Source organism: Populus euphratica, unplaced genomic scaffold (assembly GCF_000495115.2).
Source record: "Populus euphratica unplaced genomic scaffold, PopEup_1.0 scaffold85.1, whole genome shotgun sequence".
NCBI classification, from domain to species: domain Eukaryota; kingdom Viridiplantae; phylum Streptophyta; class Magnoliopsida; order Malpighiales; family Salicaceae; genus Populus; species Populus euphratica.
In genome coordinates this window covers 443,175-469,264 of record NW_011499898.1, presented here as the reverse complement: position 1 = coordinate 469,264, position 26,090 = coordinate 443,175, and the positions used below count along the sequence as shown (strand labels likewise).

The window sequence follows — 26,090 nt, the reverse complement described above, 5'->3', positions numbered from 1 at the left end:
TCTCCCAGTTCAGCGCCTTGCCTTTATTTTGATCTGCCACGTTTAGATATGCAAAACACCATCAAGTTCCATTTCACTCAGCATTCGGACGAACACAGACAAAAACTGGTAACAATCAGCAATGAAGAAGGCAAGTATTCTTCGTTGTTACTGTATTGATAGCTGTTGGAGTTGGACATGAATTGGGGCTCTCAAGATGGGCAATCCCAAGTCTAAAATCAATATAACAGAAGAGAACTCCCTGTGAAAACTATCTTAGACGGTGTAGGTTATGTGTAAATTAGCAAGATCCCGAAGGTTATTTTAACTCTACAATTTGGAGTAGAGATACATCCTCTAATTGACAGTGTAGCAATTAGGCTTTATGCTCATTTTACAATAGGGTTTTCGCAATTCCAAAATTAAGGTGTAAATATAGATTTTTAGGTGCCAAAAATGAAACGATCGAGACTCTTGCTGGGCAGCCATTCATACACGAGAAGGCTTTCAGGTCCACGCCACCAATCCGCTGCTCTATGTCTTTTGTTAAAAAGCTCTTTCCCTCGTAAACGGATCCGAATCTTGCGAATTTGCAGCAGGAGAGTCTAATGTACATTGCCGCAGCTATATCTCACGTACTGATATTGGTTGCATCGTATCAAAATTAATACTTTAAAAATACCTGGAATTGATATCTCTGGAAAAGTATAAAACAGAAGCAGGATTCTACTAAAAAATTTCACTTAAAGATTTGCGCATAGCCTGAACTGCAACTACAACTACAACTACAACGCAGAGTGCAGAACGACAAGAGCAACAGCGACACCAGTAGTGAGGAATTTTGTAAAGGAGAAATCTTGTTTGTGGAGGCTTAATCAACAAGTCCGAGCGCAGATGGCGTGGAAAGGCACCGGCAGGACCCACGTGTGGCCCACGGCGTGCCAGAAGAAGACAGCCATCCAAAATCGCTCAAACACTCCTTTGCTGTCCATATAGCATGGCTGCTACTGATTCTGCAGCTACTTAATTTCTTTTTATCCCCACTTCTCATATGAACGTGGATGCCACCTCCCCCATGCCATACCTTAAAAGACTAGCAAAGGAGGTCCTAACCTACTAACCATCAACGTCCACCACCCCTGCACCACCACCACCACCAAATTGGGCTCTTAATTTACTCTTTATTCTTCATGTCTTCAACAGTGACAGGCTAGGTCTCCTCGTTCCTTTTGTCTCGCAAGGATTAAGTGCAGGAAGAAAAAGTTTATTCAGTTTGACTTCTATAAATAAATATTTTGCATAGGAATATATGATATTCACGTATAAATTATATTAACTATTCGTATAGTGCTTTCATCGGTTCCTAAAAAACCGTATTTAAGAAAATTGCTTTATTTTATTTTATTTAAGTTATATTGGTAAATGATAAAAAAAATATTATCACTATATCCATTTTGGAGAGTTTTTTTTTTTAATAGATATAGAGAGTTTATTACATAAATTTATTCTTACACAACAGAGTTCTCTTGCTTCTTTTTTTCCTTTTCTTTTTATAATGTGTTCCCTTGCTAATTTTAATAGTGTTCTTCACCATGTTTTGTATAAAAATATGTACATGATACCGTATTATTGGTCTCAAGGATTAAAAAAACAATTCTTTCAGTGTGGAACATGGAATCTAGGACCACCTGCCAACGGATTTTATTTTTTTTAAATTAGCATAGTTTTAATTTTTTTTTAAATAGCATATTTTAATAAAAGTTATAAAGATATTTAAAAAAATATTAAAATGGGTTGCATAAATTCCAGAAAGGATAAAAAAAGAGAGAAAAGAAATGAAAAAAATATATATGATATAGAAGTGCACCAAAGCTCCATTCACAAATATTATTAGAAAGATTTTGTAGAATTAACTCAATAACACTAAAAAACTTTATTAATGATAGTTGTAGTGGGTAATATGCGCAGCTAAAAAATTAGAAATTTATTAATATACTTAACGAGTGTGTAACCTTGTTCCGGCTACCTACCGTTCTACCAAATTAATTAGCAGATTTTGCTTATAAATTAGAAATTGAATATTAAAGAAGATGATGTGCTATATATATATATATATATATATATATATATATATAGATGCACCATTAATTGCCTGGATCTTGTCGGCGCTAGGACGAATATGAGGCACTGCATATGAAATAGAGGACTACTCTCCATTAGCCAGAAATATGTTGCAAAGGATAGTACTGTGAAACTGTAGTTTTTGTTTTTTAATTTTTTTATTTAAAGAAATATTAAATTGATGTTTTTAGATATTTTTTATGATTTTGATATTATGTTAATATTAGATATTTTTTATGATTTTGATATTATGCTAATATTAAAATTAAAAAAATTATTTTAATATATTTTTAGTTAAAAATTATTTTTAAAAAATACCCTGCAATGTATTGCACTGTATTACCAAAACACAATTAAAAAAAAAAGGAGAGAATTCCTGTACGAGGAAATTATTTGCTGTGGATGAAATATTTTATTTGAGTTATGGCACAAAATATGGTGCTATCAAAGCTGGCTAGTGCATATGAGCAACTTGAACAATAACTCAAGGTCTTCACTTAACAAAAAAAAAAATCTCAAAAATAAATAAAGTATATTTATTAATTATTCTTTATGAAATAAAAATTGAGTCCACTTGACAAAAAATCTCAAATACAAAATGGAAATTGCTCAAGACCCCATTTGTCAAATATACATAAAAAAATTCATAAATATTTTTTAAAATCTCATTTATAATTTTGTTCAATATTTTTATTCACATTAAGTCGACTTTGGGTGTCACCATCATATTTTCGTAGTTGTTCTTTGGCAAAACCTCTTATTCTACCCTTTATCTATTGTAATTATTCATTTTCATTAATTTATTTGATTATTATCTTTGGTTGTAAAAAATAAATAATAAGTATGTTGGAAGAAATTGTGGTTTTTGCTATTTGCTCTGATAATGAATTGTTGATTTAACTAAATAACGAAATAAATAATTAAATAAAATATATAGATATTTCTCTTCATCACAGGTTAATAAATCTTCGCAATTAAAAAGATCCCATGCATAGATAATATACACTTTCAATTGACGAGCCTAATTTAAATTTTCTTGTTTACAAAAATATTCATTAAACAGTTGGTCCTAATTCAAATATTCACCCTTCAAACCCTAAACTTTGAGATGGGCAGATGTTGTTTCCATATTTTAAAAGTATTATTAAAAAAATTAAAGTTTTTTTATTTTTTTTATTTATTTTAAACTAATATATTTTTAGTATTTTCAAATGAGTTTGATGTACTAATATCAAAGATAATTTTTAAAAATAAAATAAATTATTAATATATATTTTAATATAAAAAATTATTTAAAAATCAACTATAATTACAATCTCTAACAAGCTTTAATACTTGCGCTCCGAGCATCAAAAAAGCTGTTCTTGGACTTTATTTATACTGCCATAAGAAGTGCTTCAACCTCGGACTTCTTGATAAATTAGAATAAGGTTTGTCCTGCTGCGGTAGCTACTGATAAAGCTTTCAAACCGAAATGGAGATTGTTCCAATTAAATCCCCTGACAGATCAGCTGCTTTTGTTTTTGGTCATTAAATGTTTTTTTTTATTGGAGGATTTAAAATTATAATTGTAAGAAAAGTGCAAAAGAGAGGCTATAAAAAGGCTGTAAACATAAACTGCCTTAACGGTCTCACTGCCCTGCTCCAAGCAGAGTAATACCTGGAACTTTTTAGTAGCTGAAGCTAACGTTCTTTGTTCTCCCGGAGATTATTTCCAAGAAAAGTAAGAAAAAGGAAAGCTACGAGATGAAGAGCATCAGGAACTCATCTGTTCCATTTTTTCTTTTTGTTGTAGTAGCTATCTTCATTAGATTTGCCATGATTTCTGTAGAGGCAAGAAAGCATCACAGCAACAGAAATAAACCTCACAAGCACCTTAAAGACAAGGGCAGCAATGGCCACAATGCTCCAGACCCAGCTACAAATATTCCAGGCCCTCCCCCAGCCCCTCTTCCTTATCATGGTTCTTTTCCTCCACATTCCGTCATTTTTGACGTTTTGTCATTTGGAGCCAAGGGTGATGGAGTCTCAGATGATTCAAAGGTACGTAATTGCCAAAAGGAACTGTGGAAAGAACATGTTATTGGCAGAAATTTCTCCATGTGTTTCTGCATTTTCTTTGAACTTAGCAACAGATCATGGAGCAAGTTTTTACCAGCTAGATTTTTCTTTTTTAATAATTACTAGAAACTGAATGGTAAGCTAAACAGGCACTTTTAGCAGCATGGAAAGCTGCGTGCAAGGTATCTGGGGCTGTAGTGGAAATCCCGGCGGAATTCAAGTTCCTCATCAGGCCCATAACTCTCCAAGGTCCATGCATGCCTCACCTTGTACTTGAGGTTCGCTTTCTCTTCTTTTCAACTGATCTGATGAGTGACTCTACTCTCGAGTAGTAGTTATGAATAAATAAATCTAAAAGGCAGGAGGTATATTCCTAGCAATCTAATTTTATATGGATAAGGTCTGTCTTGTTTTAATATTAGTACAGTTCCTTATTGTTTAGTGCTCTACACATAAAGCTGATGCAATGTAAGTGGAACTCCAACAGGTAGATGGCATTCTCTTAGCTCCACCTCAAGTAGGTGCCTGGCCTAAATCCTGCTTGTTTCAGTGGCTAAACTTCAAATGGGTTCATGACTTCACCATTCAAGGCACTGGAAAACTTGATGGTCAAGGATCTGCTTGGTGGAGTCCCTCTGGAGTCTACTCTATCCAGGTTTGTCAATATAGGGTCTCAATTACCTTCTCCAGAACAAAAACGAAAAAAAGGCATGCAAAATTGAAAGCTTTAACTTTCCTCTTTCCTTTCTTTGATGTAAATTATGCAGAAGAGCTCCAAACACAATCCAGATATGAAAGTACCAACCGTAAGATCATAATCTTTGATAATTACAATTAATTTTATTAAGTTGTTATGGGGGCCTGCCTCAGGATTAAAATAATTAAATTCTTGACCATGTTCTTAACACAGGCTTTGAGATTCTATGACAGCCATAATGTTACAGTTCGCGACATCCAAATCATGAACAGCCCTCAATGCCATCTCAAATTTGACAGCTCTAGTGGGATCAAAGTCAATAATATCACGATTAACTCACCAGAGAATAGTCCAAATACTGACGGCATTCACCTGCAGAATACAAAAGATGTAGAAATTCAGCACTCTAATATTGGATGCGGTAAGAACCGATAGATCAGTGCATTGATCTCTAAGCTCTCCATCATTTCATATAGAATTTTATTTCTTTCATGGAACATACGTACCGGCAAGATTGGAAGACCATACACTGCACGTCTATTGTTAATTCATAGTTAATTTTGTCGAGCAATGACCCAACAGTCGGTCATGTTCCATATTGTATTTTTAGTTTAGTTTTTAGTTGGCGATGAGTTGGTTCATGGCACGCTAGAATTCCAGGGAAAAGCGATACCTTTTGTGTAGAAAAAAGAAAGAGAATACCAAAAAGTTATCAGTTTGTGCACAAGTCGGTTCAAAAACTTTTTAAACGGCATAACTGTCACTAAATTAACAAGCTTTCGAGACAGGCATGCATGAATAAATGGTGCAAACAGATGATCATACACATAATTTTCATATTCAACCACTATGTGGGCCTGGTTTGTGAGGAGTTCTGATATAGTAAATAAAAAACTAGTCCGCACTTATTGGCATGTAAAACTCTGCCAGTGACCCGTCAGGTGGAGCTGCCCGGGCAAGTTTTCTACCAAGCCGCCAAATTTAAATTTCAAGGGTGTTTTTTATATCCAAAACTCGGATCAACTAGCCACTACTCTGACTCAACCCGTGACCTGCAGGGTCTCAGGCCGGGTTGATCTTATAACTGTTATTAGTGAAATCAATACATGCATTTGGTTATTGGGTGCTAATCTTGGGCTCTCAATTTCTAACAGGGGATGACTGTGTATCAATACAAACTGGTTGCTCTAATATCCATGTTCATCACATTAACTGTGGACCTGGGCATGGTATAAGGTAAAGTCATAAATTATTGTAATAAATGAAAATGATTACATTTTTAGAGAAATCTGTGGAATATGCACTAACCAAATTCATGAATATTTGCAGGATTTCATGGTTAGAAAACTGTTGTGATTAATTAATTTACTTCATGTTATTTTTGGTTTTCTTAATTATAACTGCAGTCTAGGAGGACTTGGAAAGGATAAAAGTGCTGCCTGTGTCTCAGATATTGTTGTAGAGAAAATCTCACTACAAAATACTTTGTCTGGAGTTAGAATAAAGACATGGCAGGTAAGTCTTAAAGCACAGATACTAGTGTGAAAAAAGTCGTTGAAATTATTTGTTTTAAATTCTAGACCAAACCTTTTTTTATTAAATCTCTAAATAAATCTCTATCTTGGGAAATCGTTTGCAATTATATCACTGCAGGGAGGTGTTGGATCGGTAAAGAACGTGACATTTTCCAGTATTGAAGTATCAGATGTGAAGTATCCTGTAATAATCGACCAGTTCTATTGCGACAAGAAAATCTGCAAGAATCAGACAGACGCTGTGGCAATATCTGGTGTTAAATATGACAGAATCATAGGGAGTTACTCAGTGCAACCCCTTCATCTAGCATGTAGCAATGACGTGCCTTGCACCGATGTTGATCTGATTGACATTCAGTTGAAGCCCAGCTCCAATGGCTTTCGAGGTTTTCGACAGGCTCTGTGTTGGAACTCTTATGGGAAATCACAAGCACCCCTTCTTCCTTCAAGCATAGACTATTGCTTGAGAACCAAGAGTAGGTCTGTTAAGAAAATAGCAAGGTCGCCTACTGAACATATTTGTCCGCCATGAGCACTGATAATTATCACATTTGTTAGCCTTTTATTTTCTGTTTCTTCTCTGCTTTTTATGCAGGAGGTAATGAAATTATAGTTGTGGTTGTTTTTAAAATATTTTTATTGAAAAATATATTAAAATTATTTTTTTATTTTTTTAAAATTATTTTTTATATTAACATATAAAATAATTTAAAAATATTAAAAATATAATTTTAAATAAAAAAAAGTTCAAAACTTAGTAAATTGTAGTTCCAAACATCATGTTGGTCTCAAAGCTTCCCTTCCTGCGGATTTTTATTTTGGGAACGAGATGATTTTCCACTGTCTTCTCCTTTTTCTTTTCTTTTCAATGACGAAATTAATCAGAGTAAAACTTTGAAAGCACAATGTAGCTGTGGGTAGCTTGCATTTAACTTATGACAGTTTATGTTTATATATATAAGGAAAAATACTAAGCTTCTTACTCTATCATAAATATTATTAATTTTAATTAATTAATTCTATAAAATATTATTAAAACTATTTTTTAAGTATTTCACACGAAATAAATAGTAATAAAAAATACATTTTTTGCAAAATATTTAACACAAAACAACAAACACCCTACCGAAATTTAACATATTCATCATTCATGGAAATTTAACATATACATTATTCATAGCTGGATGAATAAATAATACGATTAATAGAGATATGGATTACAAACAAAATACGATTAAGAAATGTGGCAAATGATACTTCGTGGCACCAAAATACATGTCACACAATTACGTGAATACTTTACAAAGTAGTGAATACTTAGCGTTATTTAGAAATATAGTTGTAATTATTTCTAAAATATTTTTTATTTTAAAATATATTAAAATAATATATATTTTTTTATTTTTTAAAATTATTTTTAAAATTAACATATTAAAACGATTCAAAATATAAAAAAATTAATTTTTAATAAAAAATAAAATAATTTTAAATTTTTTTAAAACATGGATTGATTTGTGTTTTCAAACACTCTTTTAATAATTATTTTTAAAAATATACTAAAATTTATTTTTTAAAGTTTTTTTTAATGTATTAAAATAATATTTTTTTTATTTTTAAAATTTAATTTTAACAATAACACATCAAAATATTTTTAAAATATAAAAAAATAATTTAAAGCTAAAAATAAATACATAATTTAAGTTGCCTTGGATTGAGTTAAAAATTAAAGATAAAACATTATTGTTAAAGAACTTATGCACGTGTTAAGGGAATAATAAATATGAAAGAAAAATATGATATTACTCCATCAATATGATTGGGTCGGGTTTTTATTTGGTTTAATATGGGTCAAAATCTTTCGCCTAATCAAATTTCAGTTGGGTCATACATGGTGTTCATTCATCTCATTACCCAAGCTGTACCTGATCTGTTATTTACCAACTTTTTTTTTGCTAATATATACATAGTTATTATAAACACTATAAAGAGAACCTAATTTTATAATTTTTGATTTTTAATTAAATCTTAGTTTATAAGTAACCAGAGATATTATCTCTGATTTTTTTTAAATATAATTATTATTAAAATATCATAGTGAAAACCCTATAAAAATCAATCTAAGTTCCTAACAATATTTTATTATTGGAGTTTATTTTATAATTATAAATGATAATTAATTATTATTAATTAAGACCATGCAAAATTATTATGTTGGTGTCACTAGTTAATGCCCTCCAAACAATGCACTTTTTAGGCGATCTCTCTAGACGAGAAGAATTTTAATTCTGTCAAGTGACCTCTTTGATCATATATATATATATATATATTAAATCACATCTATTATTAATATTTTAAATATAATTTAGAAAAATAAGTGTATCCAGTAGATGAGATTGTTTGCATTAATTTACGAGAATGTGATTTTGTGATGTGCTATAAAAAAAAGAAATAAAATAAAATTTGACGATAGCTGAATATTTGTGGAACCAAAAAGAACGGATACCACAGCAGCATGTAGCCAAGCCGAAAGAAGAAGTGAAGAATTGCTTGCGTGGATGGGCAACTCCATTGCCCAATTATAATGAAGGCATTTATTCACGATGTCCACTTTCCTTAAGAAAAATAAAATCATTTTTCATTATTTCCAGTTATTTAAAATTTACTAGACTTACACTTTTTTATTTATAAATGAGAACTAGAAAAGAAAAAAAATCATAATATTGGGAATATAAAATGGTAAATATTGAAAATGGCAATGTAAACATGGGGCAATCAAATCTTCTTCTTTTTTAATTATTATTTTAAAGTAGAAATATCAAAAGCCAGTAGTGGTCACGGACCCCACGCTTCCCTCCACCTCTCTCGAGTTTTTAAGAAACGTGGACGCTCAAGAAATGGCCACGCAATCAATGATATGATGAAATTGCCATATCGTTCGCATGGTCTGCAGTGCACTGAATCACTGGATGAATCTTAAACGCTTGCTGCTCTCTGTTTGCCTCCAAAAAAATTTCCTTACAAAAGCACAGTCTGAAATCTCTCCTCCTTTCCTTTAACTCAGTTAATTCCAGGTAATGTCATCTCTGCATCTCTTCGTTTTCGAATTTGTTTGAGAAAATTGGAGATGTGCTCAACTGTTTGCATATAAATGATGAATCTAATTTTGAATTCTACTGCTTTAGCTTAAAGCAATCTCTTTTCGTCTTAATCTTTTGAATTTTCATTTACATTTAGGGTTTAGTATAATCCTTGAAGGTTAATCAGAGGATCAAATTTGAAGGAATAATAGTAACAGTATGAGTAATGGCAACATATGGCATCATAAATTATTCCACCACCAGAGTTTGCTTCGTCCAGCTAGTTTAGAGCATCAAAGCAAGCTCGATTCTTCTGGAATTGTTGCAAAATATTTGTTTAAAGCTGCTCGTAGGTCGTCCAGCTTTTCTGGAAACGATTTGAAACTGAGGAGATCAGAATCAGGCATCGGAGGATCACGTCGCTCTGTTATTTTCACTCCGCGAGCTGTCTTAGCCATGGAGCCCTCTTCTGAGGTAATTTCTTTTAATACTAATAAAAATTAACAGCTATTTTGCATTTCTAAATTCAAATTGACTTCGCCTAGGATGAATCTTATGTTATGCACATTAGTTTTTGGTCCTCCGAGTATTCGGAGGTTTTAACAAACCCTTTCCGTGCAGCAGCTAGCAGGAAAATTCAACCTTGATGGAAATATTGAAATGCAGGTATTTATAGTCAACTATGTATGACTGGAGCCAAGTTATGGTGTTTTTGTTGGTTATTGTAGATGTGATACAGATTCCTTTCTTCTAACTGAGCAGGTTTTTGTCAGCAATTCCTCGACTGCATCCATCGCACATATAAATATTCAAGTCACTTATAGTAGTGATTCATTGCTCCTACACTGGGGTGCAATACGTGATAGAAAGGAGTGAGTCCTGTGTACCCGCACTAGGCTATATTTGGGCTATGCTTTGTTTTCATTTCGGTTTATGTCATTGTAGTTTCAGATATCTTTCTTTCTTTTGTTGGTTTTCTTTTGTGTCAGAAAGTGGGTGCTTCCTTCTCGCCAACCAAATGGAACCAAAAATTATAAGAACAGAGCCCTCAGATCTCCTTTTATAAAGGTAATAGTGAAAAAGAAAAAAACGAGATTCTTTGCCTTTCATTTGGCCCAAAAAGGTTTTGCTGATCTGAATGATTAATTTTAGCTTGTTTATATTTTGTTTTTTTCCTAGTCTGGTTCCTATTCTTACATCTGCATAGCGATTGATGATCCTGCAACACAAGCTATAGAGTTTCTTGTAGTTGATGAAGCAAAGAATAAGTGGTGAGCTTCTATAATATTGCTTTTTCTAGCTCCCTGTGTGTTTTATGAGCTCATTACAATGGGATGATTCTTTTGGTTATTTCATCAAAATTTGGCAGGTTTAAGAATAATGGCCAGAACTTTCATATCAAGTTACCCATTAGAGGGAAGTTGATAATTCCTAATGTCTCAGTTCCTGAAGAACTTGTACAGATTCAAGCATATCTAACGTGGGAAAGAAAGGGTAAACAAATGTATACCCCTGAGCAAGAGAAGGCAAGTATTAAGCAGCTGTTTAATTATAAAGACAAACTATCTGTACGGTCAAGCTAAATTATTTTAATTTTGCATTTTTTCTTCCCTGTTTGTTTTCTCTTTTGTCAGCAAGGAAACACTAGTCTCATGGTTTTTTTCTTTGCACATGCAATTCTCCTAAACCCTTTTGATAAGCCCTTTTCAGACAACTTTCTTTGGGTTCTCTATTTCTCTCTCTCGCTTATTTATGTTTTCTCATATCATTTCCTTGTTTCATTGTGAGAAATCCATCTGATCCATCACAATGATCTCCCTCTCTTCCTAGCATTGTATGATATACCTTAGTAAGAGATCAGGGTGATAATAATTGGCTAGAAACCAAAATTTATATGCTTGAATAGTGTATGACTTGGAGAGGAGCAATTCGTTACAAACTATTAAATAATGAAATGGTGTATGGAATTATTCCGATCATGTATTTGGTACATTGAAAAAGGTCACTATCCCTTGAAGTGAGGTCTCTGGCTTGAGAAATTAGAGGTTGTCCTGCCTTTAGTGTTTTTTCATAAAGTGTTGGCTGATAAGAGTTGAACTTCTAGCTAATGCTTGCCATCCCAAGACTTCTACCAATGCTCCAAGGAATAGCCTTTTCTTGGTTAAAGTTATAATTCTATGGTTTTGAGGTTTCAAGCATTTTGTCGTACTTTTAGTGGATAATTTTTCTTGTGATAGGAGGAATATGAATCTGCTCGCGTTGAGCTATTGGAGGAAGTAGCCAGAGGTACTTCCATTGAGGATCTCCGAGCAAAACTAACAAACAAAAATGATAGATGTGAAATTAAGGAGCCATCCGTCTCTAAAATAAAAAACAGAATACCGGATGATCTTGTGCGAATACAAGCTTATATCAGATGGGAAAAGGCAGGGAAACCCAATTATTCTCCGGAGCAGCAACTGGTAAATTTCCTTACTTTTCTTGGTTGGTTAGTTTCCGTAATGTTTTGTTTTTTGTTTTAGTTGCTTCTGCTAAAGTAAACTGACACATGTCAGTTTCCATTTACAATTTAATGAGACTTCCTCTGATTACTTGTATGTGGCATTTGCTGGATAATGTTTGCATGCATATAGAGGGAATTTGAAAAGGCAAGAGAAGAGTTGCAAACTGAACTGTACAAAGGTGTCTCTATCGATGAAATTCAGAAGAAGATTACTAAAGGAGAAATCAAGACTGAGTCAAAGCAACTTCAAAACAAAAGTTATTTTAGCAATGAAAGAATTGAGCGCAAAAAGTGGGACATAATGCAGCTTGTCAACAAGCATGCTGCTAAATCTGTAGAGGACAAGGTTTCTAAATCTGCAAAGGGAAAAGCTTCAGTGGAATCAAAAGTCTTGAAGGCTGTGGAGCTTTTTGCTAAGAAAAAGGAAGAACATGATGGTGGTGCTGTGCTGAACAAGAAAATCTTTAAGCTTGGTGATAAGGAACTTTTGGTACAGGATGAGCTAATTATCTTTGTACCCCTGCTCCATCAATTACAGTTTTTCACTTAATGAAACTTTTCTTAACTTTAAATCTCCTCGCACATTGTCAAGGTACTTGTAACCAAGCCTGGTGGTAAGGTGAGGGTTCATTTGGCCACTGATTTGGAACAGCCAGTTACTCTCCACTGGGCTTTATCTAAAAAAGCTGGAGAATGGTTGGTAAGATAGTTTAAACATTAACTTTAGACACAACACTCAAGATGATATAGCCCTTTGGAATCGATATCACTGTCTTCATCTTCTATAATCCGTAGCTAGTTTTTCCATTACATTTTCAGATGTAATGAATGCATGCATGATTTTGCAGGAGCCACCTCCAAATGCGTTGCCTCCTGGTTCGATTTCTCTTCAGGTGGCTGCTGAGACACAGCTTAAAAATGAATCCTCTATTGAATTTTCTTACCAGGTGGGATGTTAGATTTTTTACGTCTTCCTGTGTCCCAAAGGGTTTTGAAATCTAACAATACCTTTCAATTCTACAAAGTACCTGTTAACAGGTGCAATCTTTTGAAATGGAGATTGAAAAAGATACTTTCATAGGGATGCCATTTGTCCTTTTGTCTAATGGAAGATGGATAAAGAATGATGGCTCAGACTTTTATATTGAATTTGGCAGAGGATCTAAGCATGTCCAAAAGGTTGCCCGCAGTTTCGTATCCCAACAAATATTTCTTTCACTCTGCTTTTCATCATTTTTTTTATTTACTAATTGGATTTTCTCGACAAAGGATGCTGGTGATGGCATAGGTACTGCCAAGGCGTTGTTGGATAAAATTGCAAAAATGGAGAGTGAGGCACAGAAGTCTTTCATGCACAGGTCAGTAAAATGTTTATGTATACATAGTTTTTCTTGTGAACTGCAAAAACACACAGCTATATGGCTGTTATCAATATTTCCCTTCATCAATCACTTTCATCAATTTTACCCTTAATATTAGCGAATTCTTTCAATTGTACCCTTCCATCCATGTTGCATCCATATTAGTTGACATATTCTGTTAAACATCTATGCGGTAAATCTAGAATTATAAAACTCATTAAATCTGGAATGAAATGAGTAAAATTGATAGTAAAAAAAATAAATTCAATTAAAACCTGAAAATTTAATGGTTTTTAAAATAACAAAAAAAAAAACCTAAAATAGAAGGCAAAAAATTTGTGGCCATAGACTTAGTTTACTATTCACCACTACAGTGTAATTTCTTTTTTGTCCTTCCCAAAAAAAATTAATGAACTTGCCTTTGGAGGTAATTCTGTCTTTACATATAGTTTATCGGTTATTACCTGGGTCTTTTTACTTTTTGAGTATAGAGAAATTACTTAATTACCTTAAAAATAAAAAAATAATTAATTGCCTTCCACATTCATTTTTGTCTTTTCATTCTTATTAGTACATCAAAATGGCATTAGGATCCTTTAAAACAAAAAATTCATAAAGTATTAACCAAAGCTATTTTGTCTTTTTCGCTTTGATTTTTTTTGTTGTTGTAATATACATGTTGTCTTAGGGACAATTGAGTCTTTTGATATATATAATATTAAAAAAAAAGTTATTGATACCTACCATGCATGCGCCAACGCATCGATCTTTTTGCTATTTTCGGGTGGCGTGTGCGAGGCTTCCAGTGGTCAAAGATAACCTTTCTTGGCATGGTTGGATTTTTCTCGGTAGCCCCTCCATTCCATGGCAATGCATGTGGCGTTCTGACTTCTGGTTTGATGTTGATGGACTTTTTCTTGTTTTTTTCCTTCTTTACTTTCTCCATAGTTTTTGCACGTGGCACTTTAGAATTCCAAAATCAGCCCCTCAATTTTTTTCCTTCAAATTTGATTCCTTTTCTTTTATTAGTATTTTTATTATTTGTGATGGTTTATAGATTTTGATTATTTTTTCAATTTCATCATCTTTTAATTTTTTATCTATCAAATTTGATCCTCATTCTTTTAATTGTTGTTTATTTTATTTTAGACTCTTTAGAATTAATTTTTTTTTTTTTTTTACGATTTCATCCTTCAATTTTTTTCCTATGTGATATCCTCATTTTTTTTTCTAGTTCTTTTTTGCTTTGACAATTTTTTTTAAAAATTTTTTTCTTACAATTTCATTCTCAAACATTAAAATAGTTTAAAATTGAACTTCTTGATTAAATCTAAATTTAAAATTTCACGGATTACGAGTTTAAATGATTAACCCCGATTTAGAATATTTGCACGGGTTTGCTTGGTTTTTTTTAAACTAATGTTTTCTTAGTTTTGTCTTTCAATATTTATTTATATTTAAAATTTATCTTTATTCTTTAATCAAATCCGGGGTTAGTTGTGACTCGGTCAAGGCCAAGCTAGAAAGAGAAGAAGGGAAGGAAAAAGAAAGAGGCAGATTGTCTAATTAGTTTAATTTTTTATGGTTGTCCATTACTCGAGTCGTTGATTTCGCAACTTAGCACGAGTCAATAAAATATATTGTCATCTTTTTATTTCACTCTCTAGATTTTTTTGTGATTTAATCCTTTGATAGTTCGTGTTATATTTGATCTAGGGTCAGGTAGGAGTTAAAATGAAGACGACATTAATTTTTTTAATAACCAAATCGCCATATGAACAAGACGACCAATTTGCTTTTGACCTGTTAGGTTGAACAAACCACACCAACATTTTTTCCATTTATTAACGCATATGATGCTCGATTAATTTTATTGGATACATTGGTCAAGTTTTTAATCTTCATTTCAAATATTTTATTGCATGCAGAAAAAAATTGCGACACTTAATTTTTTTAATACAGTTGTTGGATTTTGGTTTGGCTTGTAGTGAAATGGCCCCGGTCCTTGTGTTTTTTCTAAATAAGAATCAATTATTCTTTCTTTTTTATGTTAATTTTCTTAGCTTCTAACTTTAAATTTGTATTATTTTTAAAATTTTGTGTCTACAAAATCAGTTTTTCCAAAGTTTTTAGTTTAAATTGAATATTTTTATCTTTACTCTTCTTTTTTTTTTCTATTCTTAAACTATAATAGTCTTTAAATTCTAGAATTTCCACATGAATGTTTAATGGATTTTGTTAATAAAATTGGATGAAAAGTGGACGAAAGTGTAGAATTGAAAACTTGAGATAACAGTAAGGGTAAAATAGATGAATACAAAAAGTGAAGGGCAACATTGGTAACGATTCTTTCCGGGGTATTTTTGTAGTTGATCCTTTTCTTTTTTGTGTTCTATCTTGAGAAAATTTTGCTCTTCTTGTTGCCACAAACTTTATGAAATGTGCTAGTTATTGTCAGCATAAAGCGCTACACCTTTCTAAATGCTCATCATGTTTTGTTATATTGCTTGCATGTGTTGTAAGAACACGTAGTCTAGATCAGCATTCTTTATTTAGACAGCGTTCTCTATTTAGACGTGGTGGTGAGTGATTGGTTCATTATCTTTGTTAAACTCGTAGCTAGAGATTAGCAGTCTCTGTTTCTTTAAGATCAAGTGAAGATGCCAATAATGGTTGCTCAGATTCTTTACAATTGGGAAGCCAATTGAAATTGTGGGAATAAGTAGCATAGAGAGTGTTCCCATTCTGTATTATTACGTTCTTAGTGTCAAAGAAACAGCCATAAATTTCAGGACATAGAACTTTCCAAGCTTGTTTAGTCTGATCTGTGGTTAGTGGGATGTTTCCTCTGTGTTTGTGCTTCTATTTTATTTTCTAAAGTTTTTTATTTGTTTCTCTAGTATCTAAGCCTTTTATTTTCTTTAAATTTTAGTGTAAACCATATTGTTTCCCTACAGTTTCCAAAATTTTCCAGCTTGGTCCCTATGAAGTCACAATGTCAGCATTTTGTTTCAATCCTAACCCAGCTGTCCCGGTCCTGTTTGCTAATGGAAACACACAGATTTCTGATTTTATTTCTTAAATGAGACCCTCATTATTTCAACTTTTTCCTGCCCTTTTCTAGTTTACTTAATAATTGAACTCCACTAAATTGTGTTCTTTGAACATAAGTAAACATTTTTTTTCTGAAGTAAAAGGTATGGTACCGAATTGGATGGAAGGGTTAGGATTGAAATATTAGACATTGAAGCTTTTTAATGGATAGGGCCAGGAGGGGGGTTTTCCAAAATTCATTAGTGTCAAAAAAAAATAAAGTGATGGGAGAGCTTCAAAGAGATTACAGTTCCTCATAGCTAAAAAATTGCAGTGTTGAGTGTGAGTAACTTGGCAGAAGAGACCTGGTAGTGTTATCAATCTTACCTATAAAGTGCTTAAGTGGAAGTGAAAATAATTAGAATCTATAAGCTTGCCAATCATTAGCCTGCATCAATGCATTCAAAGTGACTAAAAGAGTGATGAATATCTTAGAGATATAAATTGTTGTTATCCATTTTGGGGCCCCACGTAAATATATAAAAAAAAATCAGAAAAAAGAGAATAAAAACTAGAAATACAAAATACAAGAAAAAATTGAAAAAAAGTTGGAAAAAAATATCAGCGGGAAGAACATGAAGAACGTTCAGAAAATTACCGAAGATTGGTTAAGAAGGATTAAAATATCGAAAGTTGAAAAATTTTCAGTTCAATTTTGACTGGTAAAGGCCTTATTGACAAGAAAAAATCAATTTGGAAAGAAAAATTCAAATTGGATGTTTAAGAACTCAATTGAAATTTTTAAGGGTTTAATTGAATTTATTAAGGGTTTAATTGCAAGGAAAATTGGTTTTTAAGTTCAATTTAGGTTTTAATTGAAAGGAATTGTAGTTTAGGGGTTAAATTTCAATTTTGAAAAGCTAATTTAGTCAAATCAAGGGTTTTATTGCATAAATATTGAAGTTTGATAGGCAATTTAGGACTTGATTGAAGAAATTTAAAACCAAGGACTAAACTATAAAAGGCGTAAGACTTCAAAGACTAAAATAGGAAAAATCAGGGTGGCTTATTAAACGTTTGATGAACAATTGAAGGTTAATTTTCATAAATCAGGAATCAAGGACCGAATTGGAAAAGACGCTAAACTTTGAGGCTGACAATTGAATTTGGCAGGGGTTACATTGCATGAAATTAAAAGTTGGGAGGCAATTACGGGTGCAATTAAAAGAAATTGAAAGAATAAAAACTAAATTGAAATTTGTCAAATCTCAAATTAAAAACTCTAATGTTTAGGGTTTAACTTAAATGACTTGTCACTCAGATTTAATGAAAGGATTAAATGAATTATAACTGTTTTGACTGATAGCTATTAACCCCTGAAGGTTGTAAAAGGATTTTTTTTTGGTTCAGTGGTGGTTTTAGGTATGTTTTGAGATAGCTGTGGCTGTAAAACGTGCTTCAACATATATGCTTTAAAGTGCCTTGTATTTCAAATGATGCTAAACACCCCCCGAAGCTTCATTTTATACCTTCTACCTTCGGTATAAGGCTTTCAAAACTCTGATGAGGCTTTATCCAATGCTCGTAAGATTGCAGTGAAAGGAACACAGATGCTTACAATTTTTAGTTATGAATTAATAAATCTGTTCGCTATAATTATTATCAAAGTGATTATGTGAAGACGCTGCATGCACTACTGGCATATTAAAAAAAAAACAATATTGTCTCCAACAATAGATTTTTTTATATAGTATTTAGAACAACTATCATTTTTTTTTCAATTTTGATTATTAGCAACTCTTAAGGGAATTTATTTGGTCTCTCCGTACTATTATGGAACGGGATCAACACATAAAGGAGTTGGAATAAAGCTGGGCTATATGCACTTCGAATTTTTTAAAGTAAAAAAAATAAAAAATTATAATTTTATTTTGTCTTTCAAAGCAATAAAGGGCTCCATCCCATAAAGCATGCCACCCTTGCCCTTTTTAGTGATATTGAATGTCTTATAAGTTGAATCACATTCCACGCCATAAAGTTAAGCAATGGAACACAATGCTCCTTTCACCTTGTTGACCTTTGAAATTAACTTGCTTTGCTAAATGCTCAGTCTATGGCATGCAACAGCTACCCCTATAGATTAAAGAATGAAAACTTGTAGAAGAAATGTGAATGATCTCTAAACTTTTGCTTCTTAGATCTTTGCTTGCATCATATTAATATCAAAGACAACAGAGGAAAAGAAAGTGACAATGCCTCATTGATTTTGTTTTTCAAAAATTTGTAGTTCCATGAAACTTAACGTGTCTTTTTTCTCATAAGTTCTTTTGTGATGGTGCCTTGCTAATTAGGTGATAATGAAGAAACAGCCATGAAACCCTGTTTGTTCCCACCTTCCCTGTTTTTCTCCTTATTTACACAATAAGTGAACACTGGGTTAGTGGACTTAAGCATCCATAAGAAAGTCTCTTATTTAGCTTTTTATTCATGGTGGTATTGAAATTTTGATATATTTGATCAATGCACTGGGAGTTCTGAATCCAGTTTGTTGCTGCATAACTTCACTGATTTGACATGTGAGCTCATATCTACCCTTCTAAGATAATTTTGTTTGTTGTTCTGGTAGTAATATACTTCTCCTTCATTTTGTTAGATTCAATATTGCGGCAGACTTGATGGATCAAGCCAAGGATGCTGGGGAATTGGGTCTTGCTGGGATATTTGTTTGGATGCGCTTTATGGCCACAAGGCAGCTCATTTGGAATAAAAACTACAACATCAAACCACGGTAAAACATTTGATTAAATGAGTATTATGATAAACTATTTTATCTAATGAGCATTGGTGATATGAAAATTTTCACGTTCATTCCTCACAAAAATGGACTTCAAAAGTGACTGACCCAACCTAGCTACACTTTTCATTGCTCTCTGAAAGGAATGACAAATTATTTCTTATTAGTCACTTACCTGTGCAGTGAAATCAGTAAAGCTCAGGATAGGCTTACAAACTTGGTTCAGGATATTTATGCAAACAATCCACAGCATCGGGAGCTCTTAAGAATGATTATGTCCACTGTTGGTCGAGGAGGTGAAGGGGATGTGGGACAACGTATTCGGGATGAAATCCTAGTGATACAGGTCTATAGTGGATCTATCTTTCTTTGCTTTCTCTATATATTTCCTTAGCATGTGAGTTCATTGTAAGACTGATTAGCTAACTATTTGTTGATTCTAGAGAAACAATGATTGCAAAGGTGGAATGATGGAGGAGTGGCATCAGAAGTTGCATAATAACACCAGTCCTGATGATGTCATAATCTGCCAGGTGGTGGAAATGTGAATTTGATCATACACTTTTAGTGATTTCAAAATGTGTTTTATATATATAAATTACTTCTTGTTTCAGGCATTAATTGATTACATTAAAAGCGACTTTGACATCAGTGTGTACTGGAAAACTTTGAATGAAAATGGAATCACAAAAGAGCGACTTTTAAGTTATGATCGCGCCATCCATTCTGAACCAAATTTCAGGAGAGATCAGAGGGATGGACTTTTGCGTGATCTTGGAAACTATATGAGGACTTTGAAGGTTAGTTGTCCAAGTCATTAATATCAAAGCTTCATGTGTAGTTCACTTTGAACATGAAGACTGCACTTGATTTGTTATCATTTTCTTACTGATTTTCATGTGCAATCATTGTTTGCTACATGTTTTTCTTGGTTGGGTGCTTCTTACAGATAATGGTTTTCAATCAAGTGCTAAACACAATAAAATTTATGTCCTGGTCAATTTAAGAATTTTTTAAGCGAGTGGGATAATCAAATGGTGTGGATTGTATGAGCCTATGCATGTAAGGAAGCTGTATATATTGTTTGAGATCACCTAGGAGGTGTTGGTCGGCTAGCCATACTCTATGGTAGTTAATGTTGGTTAATAAAGAAGCAGCATCTTGATAAGATTAGCATGAGATAAAGTATTTAAAACTTTATGTTGTTTGTGATCTTCTGCGAAGTGTTGGTGGGCCAGCCATGATTTACAGTAGTTATAGTTGGGTGGTGAAGAAGCAACATCTTGGTAAGATTAGCACGAGACAAGGATGTTGAGATATATCTATACTAACATAATAAAGGACCATATATGAAATGTATACATCCTTTGGAAAGGCAGAAGGTGGCACCAATTCAAGACAGGTGGAGGGGAGCTCCATGGTTTAAATAATGCCTGTTACCTATTTTAAACCCGTTACACTATGGCAATGCACCTAATCTTGTTGCTTCTGTTTTGACTTGCTAAATAATGACCAATTTCTCTTTCAAACCCTCGGCACCTGCTATGGAAGAATTACACCCTGTTTAGTTTTTGGTTCTCCTATCTCTATGAATTTGACTGTTAATGCATGAAATGTGCCCATGCGCAACCAGTTGTTGGTTGAGATTAGAAGCCAGATTGTAGAGGGACGAATTGGTGGCTGCTTCACTTAATTGAGATGGGAAATTTGTCGAGGAAGGCACTAGAAATGCAGAAACAAATGAAACAAGCTGAAGGAATACTAGATGATAATTTCAAATAATTGTTATGCTGGTTTTAAAGCAGTGTACAGGAAGTTTAGATAATAAGAAACTAAATGGAGGATATGGATCTAAGTAGCCAACACCAAGTTGATTGTAGCTGATCATATAGGTGTTAGTGATAAGAATTCTCTATTTTGTTTATGAGTCCATTAAGTTGTAAACTATTTGCTTTTGATGTTAAGTGAACTTCCTTTGACTCCCACCCTTGGCTTCAATATTTTGATATTGATCTAATTTTTAATTTTGAATTTAGGCAGTTCATTCAGGTGCAGATCTTGACTCTGCTATTGGAAATTGTATGGGCTACAGATCTGAGGTAATGCCACTTGCTGAAGTTGCTGCACAAAGTTTTCTTTCCTTGGGTTTGATAATTCTTCTCTTCCCTCCTCAGGGTCAAGGCTTCATGGTTGGAGTGCAAACAAATCCCGTTCCAGGCTTGCCATCTGGTTTCCCAGTAATGTTTTCAACTTAATTTTGAATTTTCAATCTAGATGTCATCTATACATGATAGAATGCTAAAATCAGCTGTGTATGTTCTGTATCTTTCAAACAGGAATTGCTTAAATTTCTACTAGAACACGTTGAAGATAAGAATGTAGAAGCACTTCTTGAGGTAATAGAAAATTAGATGCCAGAAGTTGTAATTACCATTTGCGCTTGTACTTCAACCTCGGCTCTTTTGTTTATTTTAATACAGGGTTTGCTAGAGGCTCGTCAGGAGCTTAGAACTCTTCTATTTAAGTCCAAGGATCGTCTTAAGGATCTTTTATTTTTGGATATTGCACTTGACTCCACTGTTAGGACAGTTATTGAACGGGGTTATGAGGAATTAAACAAGGCTACACCAGAGGTAAATCTTACTTGTCAACAATTACTCTTTTTGCTATATGCTATGTTCAGTTTGTGTTATTCTTAACAAACTTTTATCCAATTTTTTCTCTACATATGTGCTGCTTTTAGTTTCATTCTGTAATTTATATATCTTCTTGATTACTTCCTTGATAACAGAAAATTATGTTCTTCATCACTTTGGTTCTTGAAAATCTCGCACTTTCATCAGATGATAATGAAGATCTTATTTACTGCTTGAAGGTAAAATTTGACTTTGGGACTCTCAAATATGTGTTTTGACTTGCCTGTAAGAAAAAATATGGTATTGCAATTATTTAGATAAATGGAAACTTTCCACTATCATTTGAACTTGCTTTATTGCATATGCAGGGATGGAAACATGCACTAAGTATGTCAAATAGCAAAAGTGATCACTGGGCATTATATTCAAAATCAGTCCTTGACAGAACTCGCCTTGCCCTTGCTAGCAAGGCAGAATGGTACCAGCAGGTTTTGCAACCATCAGCGGAGTATCTTGGATCATTGCTTGGAGTGGGCCAGTGGGCTGTATGTTTCAATTGTCTGAAAGTGAAACCCTTTTTCCTCCATATTCTAGATTATTTGTTCACCCTCTCTCATTATGACTTATTTCAGCTGAACATATTCACTGAAGAAATCATCCGTGCTGGATCAGCTGCAGCGTTATCTACACTTCTTAATCGACTTGATCCAATTCTTCGGCAGACTGCTCATCTTGGAAGGTTAGCATGTTATTCGTGCTAGTGTCTATGCAACTGGCTCCTGTTTGATCACTAGGAAATTAGGGATTTTAATATCAATGACTGGTAAAGGAAATTTCCGATCCATTCAAGTATTGTACATCTGAACAGTAAACATAGGAAAATAAAAATGTAGCAATACCAGACTGTAGCTCTGAAATGCTATTTTGGTTGTCCTGGAACAGCTGGCAGGTTATTAGCCCAGTTGAAGCTGTCGGATATGTTGTCGCCGTGGATGAGTTGCTCACTGTGCAGAATAAAACTTACAAGTTCCCAACAATCTTAGTTGCAAAACGAGTAAAAGGAGAAGAAGAAATTCCGGATGGTACAGTTGCTGTGCTGACATCCGATATGCCTGATGTGCTATCTCATGTTTCTGTGCGAGCAAGAAACAGCAAGGCAAGCATCTTTAAGTTTGAATTTATGTCCAATTCTTTGCTGGGTAATGTTAAGAGGAGAACATTGTCAATGGCAGGTTTGCTTTGCTACATGCTTTGATCCTGATATTCTGGCTGACCTTAAAGCATATGAAGGGAAATTGTTGCATCTGAAACCGACTTTGGCAGATATAGCATATAGGTTATCCTATCATTCCATGGCGTGCTTACCCGTTGTTGCTCACAATCTGCACTGTTTCACAACTATTGTACTGAACTTTGTTTTTACCAATGATGAATCACAGTGAACTAAAGGAGGGCAAGCTAGCAGATTCAAGTTCAACTAACTTGAAAGAAGTCAGTCCTTCACCTATAAAGTTGGCCAGAAAGCAGTTCAGCGGCAGATATGCCATATCTTCTGAGGAGTTTAGCAGTGAAATGGTTAGGCTTACAAAATTGGATATAATCTATGTTTAATGAACTGCTTTATTTTTCTCATTCTAGAAATCAATACCAGGTCCCAATGGTCGTTTGAACTGTACATTTATGGGTTAGTGAAATATTTATGAGGATTCTTGTATAGGTTGGTGCCAAATCACGCAACATCTCATATTTGAAAGGAAAAGTGCCGTCTTGGATTGGGATTCCTACATCAGTTGCTTTACCATTCGGAGTTTTTGAGAAGGTTCTAAATGAAGATTTGAATTGGGTAATTGCAATTTCTAAATTTCAGTCTTTTGGTAGCAGTTTTCTATGTCTAAATTGACATAACTAGCTGGCTCAGTTCAGATATTGATTGCAAGATGGGGTGAACACCATTTCTGTTGTTTAATGGATGCATGCGAGATAATGTAGAGATTCAATAGGACGGCTTAAAATTTTAAAAACCAACTCGCAAATGAATTATTTTTTCACAAAATGGAATTTGAAAAAGGCAAATGCCTGATTTGAGAGTAATGAGAGGAAATTTGTATGATGCACATCAACAAACCATCCACCAGTTAATGTTGTGCTAGGTGTCAAGATTGGTTATTGTGGAACTTCTTGATGATCAGGTGATGCTACTGTATTTTTCTTGAAAGTCTTGATGTGGAAGAAAACAGTTTTTTCTTCTGTCCTTCGTTGATATCTTTGGCAAATAGTAAGATATTGCTGGATGTGCAATATGAACTCATTACTAAAATTAATTATTATCAATATCTAAATGAGGATGACTTGAAGTTACACAATGGTCAGCAGCAATTTAGTTTTTGTCAGCTTCAGAGCGTATCTGATTTCTGGCATGCGCTCCTGAGTCCTGGGATCTAGCACTTGCCCTGGTAGATGTTATTGTTTAGAAATTTTCCACCTGACTCTCTCTGTCTCCCCCTCCCGTTAACTTGCAGGAAGTGGCCAATAAGTTGCAACTGTTGAAGAAAAACTTGGCAGAAGAGTCTAGTGCTCTTGGACAGATTCGCCATACAGTTTTACAGCTGGCTGCACCACCACAGCTGGTATGCTCTTTGTGCTAATGATGCCCAAAATTTATTTCAGTCAACATAGATAGATATATTCATATCTCCAGCAGAGGATATCAATCATAAATGAATATAAATCCCCCGTATGGCCCCCCCCTCCCCCAAAGACTATCAATCAATCACAAGTTAGGCAACATACATGCAGGCATTTTCAGATCTATAAATGGATCTTAAATCCTTAACTTTGGTTGTAAAATCCTGGCGATGGGTATATCCTTTTACTAAACGTCCAATAAAACAGATTTTTGCCTTGACTTTTCATTATTTTGGTACATTTCACATTTTTTCATGGCAAATCAATTGTTTTATTAGAAGCGAAGCAAAGAGGTACATATACATGGAAGTGACATGATTGGCTACGACTTTTTGGTGAACCAGTAAATTTAAATGTTGTATCAATGATCGTTACTTAAATTTAAATGTTATCATTAAGGCTAGAGTAAATTTTAGGTCCAAGAGCTGAAGACCAAGATGCAAAGTTCTGGGATGCCATGGCCTGGTGACGAAGGTGAACGAAGATGGGAGCAAGCATGGATGGCTATAAAGAAGGTAGACTGCTTTCCTTTGCTGGAAAAGACCATTTTGATCTCCAGATAATTTTGTCAATTTCTTGCTCTGTTCTTCCTAGAAGAACTCTCACATCCTTCTGATGGTTTGTGGTTGACTCATATAATTCTGTTCCATCAACTCTATTCGTGATTTTATAAGCGGGCATATTGTGATTTTATGACAAGTGGGCACATTGTGATTTCTTAGAAGCCTACCTTGGAGAGAACTAAGTCTTTGATTGTATAACTGGAATAGTATCTCCTGCTTGCTTGTTGTATATGTTGACAGGTACCTCTTTCCTAAATGTTTGATGGTCCCCTAATTTTATCCATGTTCAAACATGGCATGCGTGTGCTATATTTTGATCACTGTGAATGCTTGCCTGTAACCGTGCCTTGCAGTGTTTCTTCCAATTCTTGTCAAGCTTATTTAATTATGTTGACTATTTTATTTCTCTGTTTATGGCATTGATCTGTTACATAATTCCTTGTCAGGTCTGGGCTTCAAAATGGAATGAAAGGGCATACTTAAGCACAAGAAAAGTAAAGTTAGACCATGATTATCTCTGCATGGCTGTCCTAGTTCAAGAAGTAATAAATGCTGATTATGCATTTGTTATCCATACAACCAATCCATCTTCGGGGGATTCATCTGAGATATATGCTGAGGTATTGTATTTTTGGTTCACTGTTTGCCTTTTGCCACTGGAAATTCATTCACTTTAGGTGGAAGAAGCAAAAGGCATTGATTTAGTGCTCCCTCTTGATATAGGTGGTGAAGGGACTTGGAGAAACTCTAGTTGGAGCTTATCCTGGCCGTGCATTGAGTTTTATCTGCAAGAAAAATGATTTAAACACTCCTCTGGTAAGCACCTTTCATAAATTTTCTTTAGGTTGTTTGAACTTTAAAGTGGACATGGAGGACTTGCAAATTCAATTAAACTAATTGCTTGTATTGTTGCTTCCAGAACTGATCTATGCAATAGATGATGTTTACCTTTTGCACTTACAACTTTGACATGCTGCAGGTGTTGGGTTACCCGAGCAAACCCATTGGGCTCTTTATAAAACGTTCTATTATCTTCCGATACGAC

At 33.8% G+C, this 26,090-nt stretch overlaps 2 protein-coding genes across 5 annotated transcripts in view; both read left to right on the top strand.

The window, feature by feature from the left end:
- Positions 1 to 3,454: 3,454 nt before the first annotated feature.
- On the top strand, positions 3,455 to 6,962 carry LOC105132352 (polygalacturonase At1g48100-like). Its single transcript, XM_011035807.1, has 8 exons — positions 3,455 to 4,143; positions 4,311 to 4,439; positions 4,649 to 4,816; positions 4,929 to 4,967; positions 5,072 to 5,279; positions 6,013 to 6,094; positions 6,265 to 6,373; positions 6,512 to 6,962. Exons 1-8 carry the CDS (start codon positions 3,847 to 3,849, stop codon positions 6,923 to 6,925), a joined length of 1,446 nt encoding a protein of 481 aa, XP_011034109.1. The 5' UTR covers positions 3,455 to 3,846; the 3' UTR covers positions 6,926 to 6,962.
- Positions 6,963 to 9,357: 2,395 nt separating this feature from the next.
- LOC105132351 (alpha-glucan water dikinase, chloroplastic-like) overlaps positions 9,358 to 26,090 on the top strand; it is a 17,607-nt gene continuing 874 nt past the window's right edge. For 2 of the 4 annotated variants that reach the window (XM_011035805.1, XM_011035803.1), the window contains exons 1-33: positions 9,358 to 9,464; positions 9,628 to 9,944; positions 10,092 to 10,136; positions 10,233 to 10,342; positions 10,460 to 10,538; positions 10,650 to 10,741; positions 10,840 to 10,996; positions 11,708 to 11,932; positions 12,104 to 12,463; positions 12,566 to 12,673; positions 12,822 to 12,920; positions 13,012 to 13,152; positions 13,243 to 13,331; positions 19,021 to 19,155; positions 19,345 to 19,507; positions 19,605 to 19,694; positions 19,776 to 19,961; positions 21,198 to 21,260; positions 21,336 to 21,398; positions 21,498 to 21,557; positions 21,642 to 21,794; positions 21,953 to 22,036; positions 22,166 to 22,342; positions 22,430 to 22,536; positions 22,740 to 22,953; positions 23,030 to 23,133; positions 23,237 to 23,372; positions 23,515 to 23,640; positions 24,317 to 24,424; positions 24,899 to 24,997; positions 25,492 to 25,665; positions 25,769 to 25,861; positions 26,025 to 26,090. The exon at positions 26,025 to 26,090 ends at the window's right edge or, in 1 of these variants, runs on beyond it. In XM_011035805.1, the coding sequence (XP_011034107.1) occupies positions 9,690 to 9,944; positions 10,092 to 10,136; positions 10,233 to 10,342; positions 10,460 to 10,538; positions 10,650 to 10,741; positions 10,840 to 10,996; positions 11,708 to 11,932; positions 12,104 to 12,463; positions 12,566 to 12,673; positions 12,822 to 12,920; positions 13,012 to 13,152; positions 13,243 to 13,331; positions 19,021 to 19,155; positions 19,345 to 19,507; positions 19,605 to 19,694; positions 19,776 to 19,961; positions 21,198 to 21,260; positions 21,336 to 21,398; positions 21,498 to 21,557; positions 21,642 to 21,794; positions 21,953 to 22,036; positions 22,166 to 22,342; positions 22,430 to 22,536; positions 22,740 to 22,953; positions 23,030 to 23,133; positions 23,237 to 23,372; positions 23,515 to 23,640; positions 24,317 to 24,424; positions 24,899 to 24,997; positions 25,492 to 25,665; positions 25,769 to 25,861; positions 26,025 to 26,090 (4,161 nt within the window). In that variant the 5' untranslated portion in view covers positions 9,358 to 9,464; positions 9,628 to 9,689. The remainder of the gene's footprint in view (positions 9,465 to 9,627; positions 9,945 to 10,091; positions 10,137 to 10,232; positions 10,343 to 10,459; positions 10,539 to 10,649; positions 10,742 to 10,839; positions 10,997 to 11,707; positions 11,933 to 12,103; positions 12,464 to 12,565; positions 12,674 to 12,821; positions 12,921 to 13,011; positions 13,153 to 13,242; positions 13,332 to 19,020; positions 19,156 to 19,344; positions 19,508 to 19,604; positions 19,695 to 19,775; positions 19,962 to 21,197; positions 21,261 to 21,335; positions 21,399 to 21,497; positions 21,558 to 21,641; positions 21,795 to 21,952; positions 22,037 to 22,165; positions 22,343 to 22,429; positions 22,537 to 22,739; positions 22,954 to 23,029; positions 23,134 to 23,236; positions 23,373 to 23,514; positions 23,641 to 24,316; positions 24,425 to 24,898; positions 24,998 to 25,491; positions 25,666 to 25,768; positions 25,862 to 26,024) is intronic. The other 2 variants (XM_011035804.1, XM_011035806.1) reach the window with 2 other exon arrangements.